Here is a 20,444-nt window from a genome sequence, read left to right on the forward strand (position 1 = left end):
AGAAATGTCATAAATGAAAGAAATTTCACAGAAAGTCAGTGGGGGATGCAAAAGCCTGTCTGGTTTCCAAGGCAGTGACCCACACAGATGTGATGACATCACCACCATCATTATGACAGTGGTACAGCCATATGTTGCCACAATTAGCTATATATACTGTATATATGGGCCTCTTAACTGACCTTCATCGCTTTGCATCGATGTCTCATCTCATCAGCGTGGCCCCTTTGGTAGCATCTCGCCTCAAATCAGTTCTATTTTATTTTTCGTTTAGTTGAACAGTTTACAGTGTGTAACGAACTGAAAGTAAATTTCTAACATCCAGTGTTTTCATGTCCAAAAAACAAAAGCAATATCTATGTATATGTGCTGGAAAAATCAATAACATCAAGGATTCCCTTCTGAAACTTTAGACTCACCCCTCCGATGGATCAACTTTAACAACCTTTCCTCATCCTCTACAATCTGCTTGATCTGGCTGAGTTAGGCCAATGTTAGATCTCAAAAGTGTGGGCTATAACTGGTGTGGAGCTGCTGACAGACGGGAGTAAAGTATCGCTCCAGATGGCGGACGGCTCGACTAGAATACAGGCATTAGCCTTGACAGTTTGCATGTTTGGAGGAGCCTGTCACTGCCAATATTACAGGACATTTCTCACAGGTTGCGAGGTTTATTAAAAACTGTGGAAAATAATTCAGTTATGGGCTATAATTTCTTTGCACTGCAGTCAATCAGTTTGCGCTGAACTGTATCAGACTGGTAGCCTCACTATTTAGTCTAAGCATAAATAAGATATCTATCATTTATTGGACAGTAACCTTTATAAGAGCTAATCAAAGAGTTGAGTTTTATTAGCTTTGTTCCTATTATCTCCAGATCATCACCTCATCGCTTTTGTTACTGCTGAGATTTTTCTTTCTCTTCCCTCATTTCTCTCGATCCCGGCAGACAATAAAAACCCACCTGAGCTCATTAATACTTGATGGGTCTTCGGAGGACAGAGGGGAGATGAGAGAAAGTGCAAAGCTCCTCTGTCATGCTTCAGGTTGCTCCTGGTTTCACATTTGTTCCAGTTAAGAAGACGTACAGCACTGCTCTTGCCGTGTTATTTATATCTGTGTGCCATGATGAAACCATACCTTCATTTTGAGTAAACATGTACGTAGACAGACATGCAGATGTGCACGGACGGCTGCTCTCACCTCTCAAACTCTGCACCAAAACAGAGAAGACAAGAGTCTTGGCAAACTTTGACAAAGATTTAATGATTAAACAACCATGCTGACTGAACACATCCACAATCACATGACAAACCCAGAGCATCTCCGTCACCGTCGCCCAAAGTCCGAGGTCAAAATTCAGCTCGTGATCTTCGTTGCATTTTTTTTCCCCTCCTTTTTTTTAAAATTGGAACCTAAATTCCAAAATAACTTCTTGGGATGTAAATGGAGTGAAACGCAATAGAATATGAATGAGCTCAAGCTGTCCGATTCCCCTTTTTTTCCATCAGTGTCCTTGTAGCAGAGGCAGTTAATTTTCGTCTTCACAGTGATGGATTTTCGCCTGTGACCTTTAAACATATGCCTGACAACCATGTATCGTGTGTAGTTATTACCCCAGCAGTCACTCAAATTCTGAACTGATTGTAGCATTGTGTGAGCGAGTGTATGTGTGTTGTTAGTTGCACTACCTTTCAGGGACAAACTATAATACTTCCCTCGGTTGTACCGTGCGTGGTTCTAGCCGTCGCTCCGGATGACATGAAACAGCGTGATGTTGTATAGCACCTGGTGCCCGTTGTTCCAGGTGAACAGGGCTCGCTCTCTGGGGTTGTAATCCATCATACTGATGTGGGAATACTGGTTGTGGAAAGGAATGTCAGTGTACTCGTACGTGGAGGAGTTGGTGTGGTAGGCAAAGTGGACCTTGGCTCCGGCCAGGTGGGAGTTGGTGACATACAGGGTGCCACAGATCATAAACGCCTCCCCTGCGCTGCGCTTGGGAAACCCTGTGTCCCAGCTCTGCAGGACTTCCAGCGTGTTAGAGTCCAGACGACTCACCTGGAGAACAGAGGAGAGCTTTCCATGAGACAGTACAGGTGTGCAGTTCACCTGACTTTCCTGTAAAAAACACACACACAAGTTTTCCCAAAGCGTCTTTTCACTGCTCAGTCACATATATTATGTGCGAGTTCTCCCACTGAAAATTAAATAGACTGAGGTGAATAATAAAAAAGAAATGCATTGCAATAAAGAAAGATGTGCTGAAAGTGTAGTGACTCATAATGTACAGTGCATTACTTTGCACTACAGTAATATTTATGTCCTTCCTCTTCCTGCTGCTGTCAATCTTAATCTGGTGCATTTCCATATTCTGGGTTACCATTGTCCCCTTCTGTCACTCAGGCTTTTCTTCAATACATTCTGGGGGGGGGGGTTGCCTGAATTTGACTGACTGCTCCATAATAACCTTTTCAAACCAACTTTTTAATATTTCAGCACAGGTTCTGCTTCTTTTGTGCTATTCCTGTCACAATATTTCAACAACTGTGTGTCAAAACACATTAAAAGTCCCTTTTTCAGCTGTGCTGGGGTCCAATATTTGGCTATTTTATCTTGCATGTCATTATCACAAGCGATTGAAGACATACCGTCAAGACTCAATAAATGCAGGTCCGCCAAACCAGCTGTACGTTTATTAAGTATATGCTTAAATGAGCGTTTGAAAATGTGTTCAGATTTTTCTTTAGTATTTCAACTTTGCATTTCAAGCCTAAGTGCAGTGTGAAAGGGAAAATTTTGAAGAAATCTTGTAGGGAAACGCAACGCTCTTGCTTTTCATTATGATGAATTGCTATACTCAAAGAAGCAATGTGTCTCTGACGGAAAAGGTAATGGATTTCAACTTTTTCAAGACTGCTGGAAGATAAATTGGCTGGCATCACAATCTCTACTTAGAACAAACATATGGAATAGTTAAGATTTGGTTAATAATCACATTAATCCCTTTCAGGCTTTTTCTCCTCTTGTGATTGGTATTATGTTATCGCGAGCGTGCAGAAGGGTGGTACCATAATGTTTCCAGCATTTGGAATGGAGGTATACACAGCCCAGAGTCCCATCTCATCAGCCATGAGGTCGATGTCAGAGGAGCCACCCCAGCTGTAGGGAAACGTGTTGTTGTACCCGGCGCCGCTCAGACTCCTTTGAAGTAGCACGCTGCGTGAGCGGAAATGATACTGCACCTGGAGAGACATATCGCGTGTTTATCATTCTCTTATTTCTGCCCTTTTCCTGTCCCAGTCCAGGCCCTACCAGGATGTTGCTTTGGTGCTTGTTGTAGTACAGGGACCCGTTGTAAACCACATGGCCGGTTCCAGCCCAGGCGTGGGGCAACAGGTGCTGCACGAAGTTCTGTCCCTTTGCAAAATCTCCCATGGTTCTGTATTCCAACACGCGCCTGCCTTTGTAGTAGCCGTCCATTGACCACACCTAATGGAGGAACAATGAGAAACAGAAAGATTGAGTGCGTACGAAGACCATCGGAACACCTACAGAGGTAAATACATCCAACAAGAGACTGGTCAGAATGATTTCTGAAACTTCGGTCATCACAATAGTACACACGGATCCTTCAAGTGTCAAATTGGAGCTTTGTTTGGGCCTTGCCTTAACCAGAAGACAGGGGAAATTCTAAAGATCTTGCGTCACACACCGTTAACATTAATTCACAAGCTCGCAAGCTTATAGCCTGCAATGTTTCTTTTTGCTGTGTTTCACTGAGAATGAAACCTCCTGTAAATCTGAACAGTATAAAAGAATTACCCAAAGAATAATGTGAGACGAGAAATGAAATAAAAGAAAAGGCAGCCCCCACATTGGAGGGAATTATTAATGAAAAGGATTATTTCTTCACAAAATAACAGAAAGCTAGGCAGGGTAGACAGCAGGGTACAGAGAAAAGGGATTTCATTTTTTAACATCAAAGAATAAGTGAAGCTCTCCTGCTGTGGCAGAAATATTTAAATTTTGGATAATTTGTGTGAAATAATCACAGAATTATTCAAGTCCGGATAAAAGTAACTGATTACGGTGCTTCTCAGGAGCTATGAAATACATTTTGGAGTAGGAGCATGTGGTTCATTAAAGCAATGAAAGGACCGGCCTGCTTTCTTTTTGACTACAAACATTCTTCTCTTTTCTGCTGCCATCCAATCCTTCTCTATTTTTACTCCGGATCACCAGATTGTCTGGCAAGACATCTTGTATAAATTATATTTAAATAGTGTTTTGAAAGGAAAGCACTTTGTGTGCTGACAGCTGTACCCTTCTGGCATTACTGCACAATTAGCTCTTTATAAAAAACTTCCAAACAACACATGGTGCACAGATAGGGTGTAAAACAAACATCCTCCCAGCCTCTCTCCCTTCGTGCTTACTGACAGAGAGATTCTGGGTTTAAAGCTTAACAAAATCCTCACGGGTCACTTAGTGATCCCAGCCCACGCTCTAAAATCCACAGTTCTTGTTCTGTGCAAATATTTGGGCTGAAATTAAGTGTTAAATCGCTGCCTGTGTTACACTGTGTGTCTATCCTAACCTCACACTGCTTTTCCAAACAGATCAAAGGGAGAAAGCTTCCTTTTCTGCTCGCTACAGAGAAGCGGGTATTATCTGTGCTCCACTGAGATGTGAGACAGGATCAGCGATGACTGATCTAATGCTCTCAAAGGGAAAGATAGCTTGTGATAAATATTGTATCTGATAATAAATTCAGGCTGATCATCTCAGAATCAGGACGTATACTGTTGTACCAGTCCCATATACAGCATATGATGTTATAATTTGATGCTGACGCCCCACATGTCCAAGTGTATAAAAGCAGACAAGCATCGTAGAGAAGCAGCATATAATGATGCACAAACCAGTGGGCCCACAGAAGCAGCCATGTAGCAACAGAGCCGATGGTGCTGTGTTAATGAGCAGACCGCGACACATTGCCTGCATCAGTGGCTAAATGCAGGTTTGCAATAGAAAATGTTCCAAGTAATAAATGTTGCTTATTTGTTGATTTGAATACCAGTTTATGAAGAGCCAGAGGTATATTTAAGCCTCAAGGTAAAGAGTTTAAATAATATTTTCTGGCAAGGGACAGAAAAAGACCTTCACTAGTGGCCCAGAACCGTCTTCAAGCCTTCCTCTCCATGAGACTACCAGGACAAAGGGTGTGATTTATGAAGGTGTGTATGTTCCGCTGGATCAGAGCATGCGGGCGACTCTGGTGTGCTGCCGGCTGCAGTTGAAGAGGCACGTTTTAATGAAGTGCTGGTTATAATTGCCATGTGTGCAGCTAGAGGTTAGTCACACAAATGACTCCTGTACTCCTGATTCGTACTGTTTACGAAGGTAATTCTGAGGTAATTCATTAAATGAGATGATAGATAATAAATGTATACCACTTCCCTTTTTGACTAATGGTCAGACACGGTGGTATAATATAGCACATCAACCAGCTATAGTGATGTTTTATTATTTATCATTTATGTTGTAAACAATTTAAATGTGGAAATGATTAAAGTAATCACTTTCATTACAAGATATAAAATCAATAGAGAGCAAGCTCACGCTTGGATCTTTCCCCCACAGTAAATAAAATCGAAGTCATTTGTAAACATTAATTCATTTTTAAGGGTTTAGAAAATCACTGCAGTGGGCGGTGGCAGCTCAGTCTGTAGGGGACTGGAGGTGGTGGAGGGTTCTTGGTTCAAGCCCCCAAACCTGGAGGTGTTCTGATAGCAAGGGGAGGTGCCAGGACACCCTTTAAAACACTGCTGAGGTAGCCTTGATCAGGGTGCTGTACCCCCAAATGCTTACATAGGGCCCTGCCTTCACCCATATGCAGCTGGAATAGCCTCCAGCACCACCCCCCCCCACCCCCCGTCCCCCGTCCCCATAACCCTGGAAGGGATATAGCAATAAAGGAATGAAAGGAATCATAGCAGCAAGCAACCGCCATCATCATATGTAGTCATAACAACACAGTTACTCACTGCAGACAAGTCCATGCTTCTATTTTCTAAAACATTCTACCAGCAAACAGGAAGGAGACTTAAACTCCCCAGGCTTCAAACCAGCTGCAACTGAACTAAGTAAGTGTGAGTGTGTGTTTGTCCTTATTTGTCATGCTAAGAAGGAGACACTTCACGGTCAGTGGGGAGGAGAGGAATGATTACAGATGACCCTTTAAAAATTCAACGCCCCCCCCCCCCCCCTGGTTTTTGTCATCGCCTCCCATGCTGCTCTCATCGTGTCACAGTTGTGTCTCTATTTGATCTGCATCTACTTCCGTTATTCTGTCTCTTTCCAGACCCGCTTTTTTTTGTCCCTGAATTACCCCTCTGAAAACACAGCCAGCCTTTTCTCTCGCTCTCCTGCTGCAGTGCTGCATCTCTCCCAATCTCCCCCTCACGCATCGCGGCTTGACAGATCAGGGAATATCCACACCTCAACAGCTGTTCCCAAATACAGCGACAGGTGCGAGCATGTGCGCGCTACTGTTAGTAGAGTGAGAGCGTAAAATATAATGCATAAACATGAGTTCACACACTTGTGGCAAATAAACAGTTCATAAATGCCAGACTGGGACCCTGTACCGAACGCTGTAGTCATGGATACCAAAGGACTGATGAGAGGGACTCTACCTATAGTGTTTGTTGCAGGTGCTTGTGGAGGGAAAAAGACAGTGAAATTACCACATGAAATCAATGAAATGGCACCTGTTACTTCTGACATCTTAGATGGAGTCGATTTTTCTATTTTCAATTAAAGAGATTTCACATTTCTCTGGAATGACAAAAACATCCAAACTCAACAGACTCTGGAGGTTTCCACATCACACATTTATGAACACTGGGCTTTTTGGATGCGTGAGCTTTTTATGAAATAAAGCATTGGAACACTATTTCTCCAGGCACAATTGCAGTGAATTACTGTTATTTCTATGAATGTAAGCAACATTCATATCAAACAGTATTTGAAAGTACTTACCCTTCATACACCCACAGTTTACTCTATCATATCTCAAATCCTGGAGATATTTGATAAAGAACATGAATACATTTCCTTTGCTGGGCCCCAAAGGATATGCAAAGGGAATTCTGTTTATGCGCGCAAAATGTAAATATGAGAGAATAACCTTTTAATGGAAAAACTTAACAAGGGGTTATATTCTGGAACAAGTTGGACTCAGGAAAAAGGCTGTGAGTGGTTACGATAGAAAAACAGGCTTCTGATCTGATGCACATTTGGTAGATGAGAAAAAGCCTCCACCCAGAACAACATTCCCAGTATCAACTGGGAAACAGAAGCCATAAATGTGATACAAATGCTGCGTCGCTCCCGCTCATCACTGGGGAGAAGCTCTAATGGGGAACAGGCAAGGGTCACCATGGTGATATAAATCATACCTGGCAACTGGGAGACAGTCGCCTTGACAACTAGCTTAATGTGCCTGAACACGGCATGTGCATGCGTGTGTGCAGGAAATGGTTTGTAGGTAGTTCAAGCAGAGTGCAGACAGAATTCTGTTTACTACAGCAGGAAGACAGACTAATTACACAAGAGCAAAAATGAATTCCGTTGGTTTCTTACACACAGAGTCCACTTACCCTACTATCGGAGCTGGGTATCATGGCATCAGTCATCCAGGAGCCAAAGCGGGACCCCGAGGCTCTTACGGTGATCGGGGTGCTAACTGCAGTCAGACGACCACAACCTGTTAACAAAGGGCGATTGCATCAGGTTAAATCTAAAAGAAGGATTTTGTTTAAAAAACCAACTGTGTGTTTACAGTTGCTGGTTCGACAGAGCGACGTTTCTATCATCGGTTATTTAAAGTGATGTCAGTGATGGGCAGCTGCCAGACGCAACAACTCATTTAACTTATAAATGGATTTTCTTCTTGCAGTTTACCGACGTCGAAGCAGACGCATATGTGAGCAAAAAAATATATATACCGGTATATCTGGAGAGCGAAGGCTGAATGGAGGTTTAATAAAGCTTCTCTGTAACCGCAAAATAAATAAAGAAAAATCCTTTTTAGTCATGAGCGAGGTTTAAAATTTTCATTAGTTGCAACTGCCAAATCACTGAAGTGGTTTAAACACGAAGCACTCACCTCCTGCGGCTCTTTGAAGAAGCTGTGAAACTTCTGCTGTCGCATCACTTAAAGCTCATTTCAGTGGTGACAATTTTTCATTTCAAAGACCATAACACCTACACCGACCAACCTATATGGTCCAGTGTTTCCAAGTAACAACCTAAGCCATCGTGTCTTAAGGATCTCATTATTCAGTGAGCTATAAAGCTTTCCGATGAGCTTTTTTTTGGGGGAGGGGGGTGAACCTCTGTGACTGACTTTCCAAGCTCTGTAGTTCACCTGATGGAAGGGGTTTGATTCTGGTCATGACATTTACGTGAAGCATTTTTCCACAAAATAAAGTGAGTAAAATTAAGGGAGAAGAGAAACGTTCACCTGAGTGGCAACATTTAGGGTAAGTTGGGGAGGCAGGATTGTAGGCTCGTTTGCTTATTAGAGACTCACTTTTGCAGCATTTGCAGTGTCCCTAACTCACCATGTAAATATACATCAAGCTACAAACTCAAACCTTAATTTTATTCTGTTTAGTACCGAGTTTGTTCATGCAGCTGTGCAGTCTGGTCTCCAGCAGTAAAACCCTCTGCTGAAGCTCCTCGTAGTCGTACGCTCCGATCTCTTCCTGGATGGAGGTCAGGATGAAGGACAGGTTGGAAAGCTCCATTCGCAGGGTGATCAGCATCTGCAGGTCTAATCTGTACTGCTCCACCACTGACAGGAGGGGTCGTAGCTGAGACATTTGGCCCTTCAGCTCCTGTAGGAGCAAAAAATCTTTTAAATTTTAATAAACATCTTATTTTTTTATCTTTACAGGGACAGGAAGAAAAAGGCACTTCGGGGGGGGGGGGGGGGGGGGGGTCTAAAGCAAGTTGAGCATGGATCTACAATCGCTACTCAACCTGGGTCTGAATCCAACAATTAGACTTCATCTTTCTTATTCACACTTTTCTCCTGCTTATGCACAGAGGAGAGAAGAAGCAAAGAGGTAAGACAAAAATGGAACAGAGGAAGGACAAAAATGGAAAATACCTCCAGGACCTGCTGAAGGGCCTACATATAGTCCATCTGGCCCGAGAAAGCCTTTTGATCCCACAGGAGGACAAACATGATGTGGCTTGAGGAAATTACATACTCGACTGGTGCTGGAACCCAGTTAAGCTAAAATTTATAGAAAGATGCTTCTCTCAGTTTGCACTACAACAAGAACTGCTGCTCTGTTAAATACAGACACTGATTTTTGGGGACAGAGATGTTTGTCGCAGCAGGAGAATTAAAGAATATAGTCAATTTCTGGGTTATCAGGTTGACAATTAACCATTTTAGCTTCAGTTACCATCTCCAAAAATGTATCCAGTGCAGAGCTGCACTTGATATCAGGAAAAAAAGACAAAGAGATGAAAAGAAGTGTCAAAAATGCAGACAAAAAGATGACTCATCACCTCCCCGGATATCTCTTACCTCTGCACACAAACATGACACAGTGTTGAGGAAATAGGCTTGGCAGTCGCTCAAAGACTACACCTTCTCTTGCTCTCCTAAAATCATGACCTTTCAAGCACAGCATCCACATCTCTGGAGCTGTTTCATGAAACATTTTGCACGTATGGGGGTCTTTCACCCTCACTTAGGTTGGCATCTAAGCTGCAGATACACCGAAGTTTATTAACACGCATTAAAACCGATCTTGACAAAATCCCATAAACCTCAGTCTGTTTAATAGTGCACACTTTGCCCAGCTAATCCCTCCCCTGCCTTTTTCTCCTGCTTCATCTTCATCTTTCTAATCTCTTTGCTCCAGTTTTACTCATGCGTCTCTGGCCCCACCCTTTCTCCCTGACCTTTCCCAACATTTAAAAGAAAAATAAATTAAGCCATTATTCCTAATCAGGGTGTAACTGGAGCCTGTGTCAGCGGGCACCAGGTGAGAGACCGGAGCTCAGCAGGGCACACATGCCCTTCACACACACACCCGTGCCACTGGGCAAATAAGCTCCAATAAGCCCAATGTGTGCGTCTGAATGAGGGATGAAAACATGCAGATAGGGTGGAGGGGTGGAGGGGTGGAGGGGAGGGCCAACAACGTTACTACTCATCCCTAACTCTGACCCCTGCTTCTGTCATCCCAGTTCCTCCACCCCCACTGGACAAATGCCTGTCTTTAGTTATTGATAACTTCCCTGTAGCACCATGTTGTATAAATATTCACCAGTCCCGCTTCTCGGTGCAGTGGCAAGTGCATGTGCCTGGAAAACCCACAAGGACCCAAGAAGTGTGTACCCACACACACTTGAACTAACAGCATAAAAACTTAAAAACAGACCCCAGAGCCCTTCGATGTTGTTAAGAAGATTCTCGCCAATAGATGAAAGGAAGACTGGAAGTATTCAGGACTGGGAAGTATTCAGGACTGTCAGGCTGGGTGTGCGCGTTCATTTAGCGCACTAAGCTGTTAAAGAGTGGTTATATTGTACTATAATTTAATTTGGATGAGCCTGAATTTCTAATGCCCTCCATCTTTGTTGTGTTGATTTTTAAAGGAATGAAATGTGTTTCTTTTTAAAATTCGTATTGATATAAAGATATTCACTATTATTAACTTTGTGATGTCTAACAAAAAATAAATACAGTAAATAGTGCTTATAGCTTTAAGGTTCTTAACAATTCACATAAACAAATGTGAGTGGAAAATCAGTGTTGCTTCCAGCTAATCTCATGCATTACATAAATTATATAAACAAAGCAATTAAATGTATGTCTCAAAAACTGTGCAATAAAAAAATGCAGTGGGAGAGACTCCTTATTCATATTTGAGACATAAAACCTCATTTGATGGTTAAAAGTTTTAAGACCTGCATAACACGGAAAGCAGACATCAGTGTGTAAATTATACAGTGTGTCATTAAAAACTTTATATACAGCGCCATTAACATTGTCCTTGCACTTAAGGCTTTCGCACATGCATTTCTTAGACTTTAGACAATCTAATGTGTGATATTGGCAGGAAGCAGGTTTGGGTTTGTTCCAGATATGTCAGCATGAAAATATTTGCTATATAAAATGTTGAACGGCTAAAAGGCCTTTGAGCTGCTGATTTATACTTCAAAGAAAAGAAGCGTGTCTTGAAATGATGGTATGTCCTGGACATCTACCGTAGTAATAGTCCCATCTTTCAGGCAGGCAATATACAGTAAATCCTCACATCAGCGGGTAACATTTCACGCCGGACTAAGTGGCTTTTATTTTGGTTTCATATGGTGTTATTAGAAATGTGTTTTATACTGTTAAACTGTTTTACATTTAGACAGCCGCTGGTTTCACAGCTGATTAAAATATCATTGATCATTTGCTCCTCAGATACACAAGCCTTTTATTCTTGTCAGTTAATCTTCTCCTTGCCTGCCTGTTTGTTATTGGCACCGACGCCTGGCAGCAGCATCATGCCAGACAATTCCATACCTGATGAGATTAGTGCTCAGGAGTCAAACACATCTATTTATTCTACCTTCCCACCAAAGTAATCTTATCTTCCCTGCAAATCTGAAGAATAGAAATTGATTAAAGCGCACGCCACCGGTTCTCTGGCCACCTGCATGTGCATCAGTATTCTGGGAATGTGATCATTAATATAAAAGTGTCAGACTCCACCAGGCTGAAGTCAGACCGGATGCAGCGATGCCGCAGTTGTGCCAGCACAAGAGCTCCGAGACAAATTCCGTCCCCTTTGTGACAAATAGTTGCCTATCTGACAAGAAACTTAAGCTTGGCATGCGTAAAATCAATGTTTTCACACCAAAGGATATGTTTACCCCGAGGCAACCATCTTTAACTCTGTGTGTGTGTGGGTACCTGCAGGCTCTTGGCCGTCAGAGTGCGTGGGTTGGCCACATAAGTGTGTAAGCGTCCGTCCACTCCTCTCAGCAGTGGCTCAGAGTCACGGACATACTGCAGGTCCCGGGCTGTCCGAAGGTCTACCACCTCCAAGGACTGACTCACATTCTGTACCTGCAAACATTCACAGCGACGCAGATCACGCTAAAGCACATTCCAACTCAATTTCCTGAAGTATTTCTGTGTACTGTGCTTTTGCTTGATTTTTCTTTTATTTTCGTCCTGTTGTCTGCATGACAACTGTGTTTTACAGTTACGTAGGGTTTAAATGGTGACTTCACCTGAGCTCTTGTTTAGTATTTACTTTATTTGGCACCTAGCAGCATACACAGATGTAGTTTTATCTTCCCGGGAGAGAGCCATCTGTGAGTCTTTTGCTTCCATGCTACTACAACAGAGGCTTTGAAAAATTCTATTTTGTGTGTGTAACTTGCATTGATGGCATTTTTTTTTTAAATGTTCCTGTTAAGATCAGTCCCACGCTTTATTCTTTAATCTCTTGATATTTCATTTACATCCAGCAGCAATCACCTCTCCCCTAACTCCTGTGTGGAAACACACTTTAATCATATTCCATAATGAAGGTTAAATAGCTGCATATTATAAAAGAAACCGTTACGAAAGAAACAACCCAGATAGCAGCAGTGATACACAAACACGCCCTGTTACAGCACAGCAGGATCTGGGTGGCAATTCCAGACAAACAGTGAGATAATTAATATTCATAAAGACAGAACCTTCCTGTGAGGAGCAAGTGATGAGCTCCTCGTGCACTCCTCATGCAATTGACTGTGTGTGAGCATACAGGCTATACAATATGTATATGTTGGCTGAGAGTTGCACAGTGTGAGAAATGTTTGCTGGTGTCGTGGTGTTCAATAATGCATCGACTTCTGGAACATATCACTTTTATTTGTATCTCAGGACACCTGTCCACAGTGAGAGCAACGCACTGCAAATGCAGCTGCACCCATAGTGAGGCACACGTGCACTTTTGGTCAAGAATGTGGATCAAGCTGTTCCGGTTTAGACTTGATGATGAGAAGTTGTCATTCTCCTCCATTTGTCAGTCATGCCTTTAGAAAATAAAAACCCTTACCGTACATTTCAAACTTTTGATGTGACTGAAATGAAGACACTGGAGGATAAATCTACTGATCTGTCAGTAAAAAACTTGTGTGTGTGGGGCAGGGGGCAAATGTGCACGCTCGAGTGCAGGCGTGTGCGCGTGTTTTTTCTGTGAGTGTCAAAACAAAGAGACAGTTCAGTGAATATTTTATTCCACTACACTGCTTCCTATCTGCACCGCATCACAATGCTGACCACTGGAACATGCACACACAAACACACACACGCGCACCTGTTCGGTCAGCAGGCGCAGTTGTCGGCTGCGAGGGTCCCGTTTGCACAGGTTCCTTGCTGGTGCGACCACCGTGCAGACACACCTCCCGTCAGGGTCTGAAGCCGTGCTGTACACCTGCCAACCCTCTTCTGAGCCTGGGTACAAACCCTGGACACAAGCAGCAGCCGTGTTAAGGGAATCCCCAGGAATGTTACATCAGCCTTGCTTTCAACAGGAAAACCAGTGGTTCAGAGTAAATCGGGGTTATTTACTGGGTGCGTTTGCCTTTCGCGAGGTCACAATCTGTGAATGTTGAGTGCTTTTCTATTCACCTGATTCAAATGCGGTTGCTTTCAGTTTTTTGAACCAATTGTCTTCCTCTTCTAAATACCAAAATCACCTTAAGCCCAATTTCCTTGTCACCGTCACACGAACACAGCCTGAGCAGGTCACCACTCCAACCCAGAGTGCACATTCACGTGCCGAGGGGCAATTTAGAGTCACAAAAGTGTTACCTGGTTAAATTAATGACTCCCTTCCGGTGCTCCCTCATGGCCTACATATTGACATATATGTGGGGAGCTGTATGCTGGACCACACCACATCAATAACCGATCTGAGGCTGACATAATGAAGCTGGGAACAAATATGACTCAGAAAGGCTAACTCCTACAAGCGTGACCTGAAGTTTGCCTTTTGTTGACGGCATCAAAACATCAGCGTGTTATATAGGAGGAAACTGCAAACCAGATTTTGGAGAAGAAATCAATGCCAAAATATTGCTGTGTTTTTCTACGAGCAACATTTGGCTGTCAAAATCCCTGAAGTGCATGTTTTATTGATTACTATCCTGCGAATATGTTTTTGTGAACTGTTGTTCAAAGAAGCCTAATGATTCATAGCAGAAAAACATCTTCTGGTTTTGAATTTTCTTTTACCAGGTCACACTTTCCCTTTGTCTCAGCATATTATGTAGGTCAAAGTATGAGACAAATTCATTTTCTTATTATTAGACAAATTATTTTCTTATTTTAGACAAATACATTTTCTTTTAAATGTCTAATTCTGGGTTCTGGTGAATCCTCAGAACAGATTTTGGTTATGGCAGAAAAAAGTGGATCCATGTCTTGACTAAATCTCTTTTTTTTGGCTTAAAATAAGCCGTGACATGTAATCCCTGTCTGTGGCCACAAAAGATTGCAGCTGGAGAGTTTCCCACCATCTCCAGCTGCATCTAGAGCAGCTGTTCTTTCTGGCAAAGTCACCGGCTTTACCAAACACACAGAAATCTGCCCCAAAGTCTTTTTTCTCACGTTTACATGTGTTTTCTTCTGGTGACATTTTTAACTCTAGTCACAAGTGTTATAAGGGTAATATCCTGGGTTGGTACATTTCTTGATTTCTGACCCAAACACAAGGTCAAACAAAAAAAAAAAATCCCAAAATTCAACTGATAAATCTTAAAATCTGGTTCAGTACAGGTCACAGATTTAATCATAAATGCATCTGATGTGATAGCTTTACTATATCACACACAGAAAAGTCTATTTCAGTGTTGCATGCAAATGAATGCTTTAATATTTTGTGCAATTATAAGACTGAGTGGGTACCTGCTCAAGGGCTGCAGATGGAAATTAGCAAGCGGCTGAAATTCTCATTTGAGATTATTGGGTCTTAATAAGTAGTTATAAAAATAAAAATCTAGAAAATCAGATTCTTGAGTAATTACCTCGAAAGAATAGAGATCACCTCATTAGCTGCACTTCAACCACACAAATTAGGTTTAACGCTCAAGCCTGTTTAATTTCAAAACGTGCTTACATAGTGTTCATCTTTCTGTTTTTAATATTTTCGGGTGCTCAGGTGACAGTGTTTTTTTCCTTGGGGTCCAAATGTGTCATGACGCATTAAAGTAGAGCACATAAGCTCCTTTAGTGATGTTTCACCAGCTCTGTGAGTCAGTTTATTCAATATTAAGAGGTATAAATATGTAGAACATGCCATCACACATCTGCTTGTCACCAAGTCAGAGACAGAAGGGGAAGAGGAAAACGAGGCGTGCGAAGGGGAGATAAGACGCGGAGGAAAGAAACTGATAAATCAATGTGCTGTTTTGGGTGTGGTAACATTGAAGTCTCATTTAAAATGAAGCTGAGCGAGGCAGGGGACACGATGGGATGAGAGTATGAGCAGGGGCTGTTTGATGTAATTAAACAGAACGCGACATACGGCTCCTGAGGGCTCATTTCACACAGGGGGAAGAAATGATAAAAATCTACTCGGGCATCTTAGCTGATAGTGATCAGAGCAAATAGAGACAGTCAACAGAGCTAAATCCCTGCAAGATTCACACGGGCAGAGGATAATCGAATACTCTAAACAGTTTCACGATTCAAAGACCTTTATGTCTAAATATCCATTTATCGTGGCAGAGGGCATAGTACTTGTCCAGGGGACACGTCTAAAGATTGGAATTTTTTGAGTGCTTCCCAAATAGTGGGGTCCTTATACAGCCAGTCTGGAGGCCAATGGCAATGTCACTGTGCTTAAAACAACATCGTCAAGGTATCTTAAGATATTGTGCTTTCATTTAGCTCATTCTGCATACACAACTCAAAAACACAACATTCTGATGCAGTCATACACACAAAGCAATGTCTTTGTCTCAGCAGTAAATGTCAGTTTTCCTCATCTCTGCCTGAAGGGACTTCAGTATGACTGATGAATACTACATATACAATAAAATGATTGCTATCACTATCTCCTATAAGATGCATGGCGCCTCTCTGCATCCTCTTCTTGTGCGTAGGCGGTCAGTAACACGAGACCTCCTGCACTCTGCTGAACTTGCAAAGAGCTGCCACAAAGCAGCTGCCACGAGACAGGGAGCCAAATCACACAAGTCCAAGATAAAGACACAACTAAATACACGTGGGGCACAAATACATTAATGTGAACTGTATGTGCAGCAATCCAGCAAATATGTCTGTTTTTCCAGGGTGTTCCTAAGGCAACAAATTGCTGGCTGTCCCACAAGTGAGTCAGCCTCCCCCATGAGAAATATCACTCCAGTAATTCAGAGAAAGACAAAGAGTGATGTCATTACATCTTTGCATATATGTGTAGCAGTGGCCGCATAACGCATGTGCGCTTTATGACTCCTGTCAACAACTATTTATTTATTCATATGCCGTATTTGTGCTGCTTGTTCCTCCCGTTTGCAAGCCCCACTGAGCAGATCAACTGGCTGCTTCATGCACAGATGAATCTTCACAAAAAGGTCGATCGCCATAGGACTTAATTCCAAGATGACCCTCTGCGTTTAGTGAGAGTTGTAGTGTAATCAATGCAAATACAACCATTTCACATCAGAGCTTAAATTTTCCATGAGTGACACTAAACAAGTGATGAGAGAGGAAGTATACAAAGAAAATTGAAACAATCCATAGATAAAATCATCACTGAGGCTTTATTCTTGCAAATAATATTCTACTTCTAAAACAACCTACTGGCTGATGAATCACATTGAGTATAAAATTAACTCTCCTGTACTGTGTGTGTGTGTTTCTGTGTGTGCAGGATACATACACTAACGATCCGCTCGTGTGTGCCGTCGGGGGAGACGATGGTTCCATTGAGTCCGACCAGCGACGGCAGAGTCTGAGACATCCAGTTAGTGACCATAGCCATGGTGCTGAGCACCGCACCGATCTTTAACATGGGAACGCTCATCCTGACGTGCACACATTCACAGGCAGCGCAGAAAAACAAAAACTGAGGCTGTCTCTCACGCACAGTCCAAACTGTTGACAGCAGTCATGCCAAAACCATCGTTACAGGTAGAAGAAGTGCATGCTCAAGAGTTTTTGGCTCAACCCTCAGCTGTGACTTTGCTCTGCTGCTGATGTCTGCACTCCTACAGCACACTGTCTCTGGTTAGAGGAATCCTGGAGCAACCGTTTCAGATGCCCCCATGGGAAGAGGCGTTAAATCCAAACATCCACTCCTCAGCTCAGGCTGCAGGAGATGTGGCTCAAACAGCTGGTAAAGTCCTACCGCGCCGTGTGCTTCCTGGACTCCTTCCTTTGCCTGGCAGTAAGAATCTGTGGCTGAGCCAGCACTGCGCTCTCATTTATCCACTAACTCTCTGCTTCTCTCCCTCCCTCCCCACCCTGCATCCCTTTCAGATTCCATCTCTCCCTCACCCTTGCTCTGGTGGCTCATTCATCAAATGAGCAATGTTGCGCTATAAAATTTGCTTAAATTACTTGAGCAATGAAGACATTCTATATTTAAATTTGAATGGTTATGTAATATTAGTATTGTCTATTTTCCACTGGTTTCTTTTTATTATATCCCTCCCTTTGTTGTCTGCTCAGTCCGTTCGCTGAAATTTTCCTTTATATTGAATAACGAAAAACACTTCCATGACCACAGCACAGAAAAATTGACCTTTCTCTGATGTGTGTGTTTGTGTGTGTGCAAGACAGAGGATACACAAACATTCATGTAGGCATACCAGTGCGTTACTGCCCCCTAGTGGTCGAAAATGTTCAATCACTTTACAATCCAACTCATTGATTATTCTGCACATCTTAAATGAGGCAAAGTTGCGTAACACTAAATCTCTGGAGGTTGACTTACACTTGGCTAAAACTAAGAAAATTTAATTAAAAAAATAGTATTTGGTGCAGACGTCTCTGCTTTACAAAATCTTCAATCATTAATTTTCCTGCCTTGTACGTTCTCTATAAAAACTCTGCACCCCTGCCGCTGGTTCATTCCAACACCACAAAGAAGGAAATCTGGCATGCAGTGTGTTTGTGTGTGTCAATGACACCCCAAAACTGTGGACACTGACTGAAATGGAACCACATCCATTACTCCAGCTATAATGTTGATGATGCTGTTGTTTGTTCCCATTTTCATGCATTCTCTGCTGGGGAGAGGCACATGTTTCACCATGAGTAGTAGCTGTCTGTCCCTCTGCGTTGTTACCGCCAGCTGTTGGCATCCTGCACATTAACTCATCCATTAATCAAGCTCCAGCAGAGTGCAAAATACTGTAACCCCCCCTCAGTCCAGCCTATGGTGGACGGCCCAGTTCATTACTGTCTGCAATATTCATTTGTACATGCAGTTAAAGACGTTTCTATACATTTAAATAAACCTAGGTTTGTTGTCAAGCATTTCTAAATTGTATTATTTTGTCAACTATTTTAAAGTTCTATATAAATATTACTTTAATAGAGCATTATTTTGAGTAATAACCAAGGAGTTTTCTCTGTCAAACTGGGTTTCTTCCAGTTGACAGAGAAAACTTGGATACAAGACCTGGATGACTGAGAATTTACACAGACATAGAGTAAATAACATTTACAGGTGAATATACATGCTGCAAGGTGCAGCTTTATGAGCAGTTTCTTACTCGAATAAATAACAACAAAAAACATAATGCTGTTTTAGAGGAATTGGATTGAAGAATATTAAGTTGATACCTTGTTTTGAAACTAAAACAACATATTTTCATGTGACTATGGGATTTTTCATAAAGCCAATGCCGATAACCTTGATTTGGCTCTACAGCTAAATTCAGGAGGGTATGAAACCAAATGAAATTACACCCTCACAGTAGCTGAATGAGACCTGGAAAAAGAATGAGATCAGCATCTCTGCTGCCGCGCAGCTGCAAAAGAGCACAGCTGTCCTGCGGATCACGCCTGCAGCGGTGATGTTTCGGTAATTTAACTAAACAACACTAAATGTTTGATGGAGCCTTTGTTCTCATCGGCAGTTACACGCTCGCCCTTTCTCGTCGGAGAATCGAGCCCCCAGGATGAGCATGGATAATACATAAAACACCCTTCAGCGAATACGCTGAACTGACATGAATATTTCAATCAGGAGCACTTAGCAGTAAAACGGTTGTCAAGGAGACGGATGGTGTCAACATGACAACTGAGCAGCGTGACACGTTCTGGGTATTTATTATATATATTTATCAGCTGTAAAAGCCAAGTCTTTTTTAAGGGCGGATGTGCAAAAGTGGGAAATATAAAGTGTGCATGAAAAAAATCTGGATCATCTTAAGAAAAACCAACCAAGAGAAGATGTCAAGAACCCAAGTACAACACAGAAAAGTGAATTTATAAAAAAGGTGACTCAGAGAGAATCAGGCTCTCCTGATTCTGCCAGGAACTCCTCTGGTAGCAGATTTCATTTTTATCTAGTCCTTTTTTTGCCCACTGAGTTCATGTCCGTGAAGCTAATCTAAATTTTCCACTTGTCGGTGTTCTGGGTGATATTTATACATATAAAATACAAACACTCACTCTTATTGCTGAAACTGCAGAAAAAAGTGGTAGTTGTGAGACCCTTCACATTCAAGCCATTCAACAAATAACAGAAAAAAGAGACTTTATCAAGTACAATACCTTTTACAGTTTATCCTTGCATATCCACCTCTATCCATTTCAAGTTCTTACCGTAGCTGACTGAAGTGTGAAGAGCAACATCAGCACCCAGGAGGCAGCAGGTGAAGCCATTACCATCAACATCTCCTCTGGATCAAGTCGCTGTGGACTGCTACAGTAGATCCTGCTCCTCTTTAACCTTGGGGTCAGGGATTTCTCAAGTGGACCAGAGGGTAAAGATTCCATACACACGTGGAGGAACACAGCCGTGATGTTGTCGGCATGCTGAGGAGACACACAGACCCCAATTGCAACGAACAATAGTCACAGAATGGGTGAAAAAAAGGGAGCGGAGAGAAGGAGGAGTTGGGAAAAGGACAACTCTTCAGCTGCAAACACAGCCAAGATGATGCTTTCATGATTTTGTAAATTAGTGATAAATTAGTGAGATCCAGGAAATAAATAAACAACACGTTTGAAGCTTTTTTAACTAATACTGTATTTATTCATTTAAAAACAATAATAAATATTCTGGTATGGTAAAGTGCCTTATTAGTTATAAAATACCCAACATAAAACAAAAACGAAATGTTTATGGTCATAAATTGTGGCCAAAATGAGTCTTGAATACATTGCTGTATGCTTT

The 20,444-nt window shown here is 42.2% G+C and overlaps 1 protein-coding gene across 2 annotated transcripts; it reads right to left on the reverse strand.

Annotated features, from left to right (window-relative positions):
* Positions 1–1,246: 1,246 nt before the first annotated feature.
* On the reverse strand, positions 1,247–20,085 carry LOC130526854 (noelin-2-like). Of its 2 annotated transcripts, none has more exons than XM_057034834.1 (8): positions 19,871–20,085; positions 13,404–13,553; positions 12,002–12,157; positions 8,690–8,909; positions 7,668–7,774; positions 3,316–3,492; positions 3,072–3,245; positions 1,247–2,061 (listed from the first exon to the last, which is right to left on the reverse strand). In XM_057034834.1, the coding sequence occupies exons 1-8, from the start codon at positions 20,042–20,044 to the stop codon at positions 1,741–1,743; spliced, it is 1,479 nt and encodes a 492-aa protein (XP_056890814.1). In that variant the 5' UTR covers positions 20,045–20,085; the 3' UTR covers positions 1,247–1,740. The 2 variants fall into 2 exon arrangements, with proteins under 2 accessions (XP_056890814.1, XP_056890815.1); XM_057034835.1 differs by lacking the exon at positions 19,871–20,085 and adding an exon at positions 16,974–17,514.
* Positions 20,086–20,444: the final 359 nt, after the last annotated feature.

The sequence above is a fragment of the Takifugu flavidus genome, chromosome 6, assembly GCF_003711565.1.
Source record: "Takifugu flavidus isolate HTHZ2018 chromosome 6, ASM371156v2, whole genome shotgun sequence".
Lineage (NCBI taxonomy): Eukaryota > Metazoa > Chordata > Actinopteri > Tetraodontiformes > Tetraodontidae > Takifugu > Takifugu flavidus.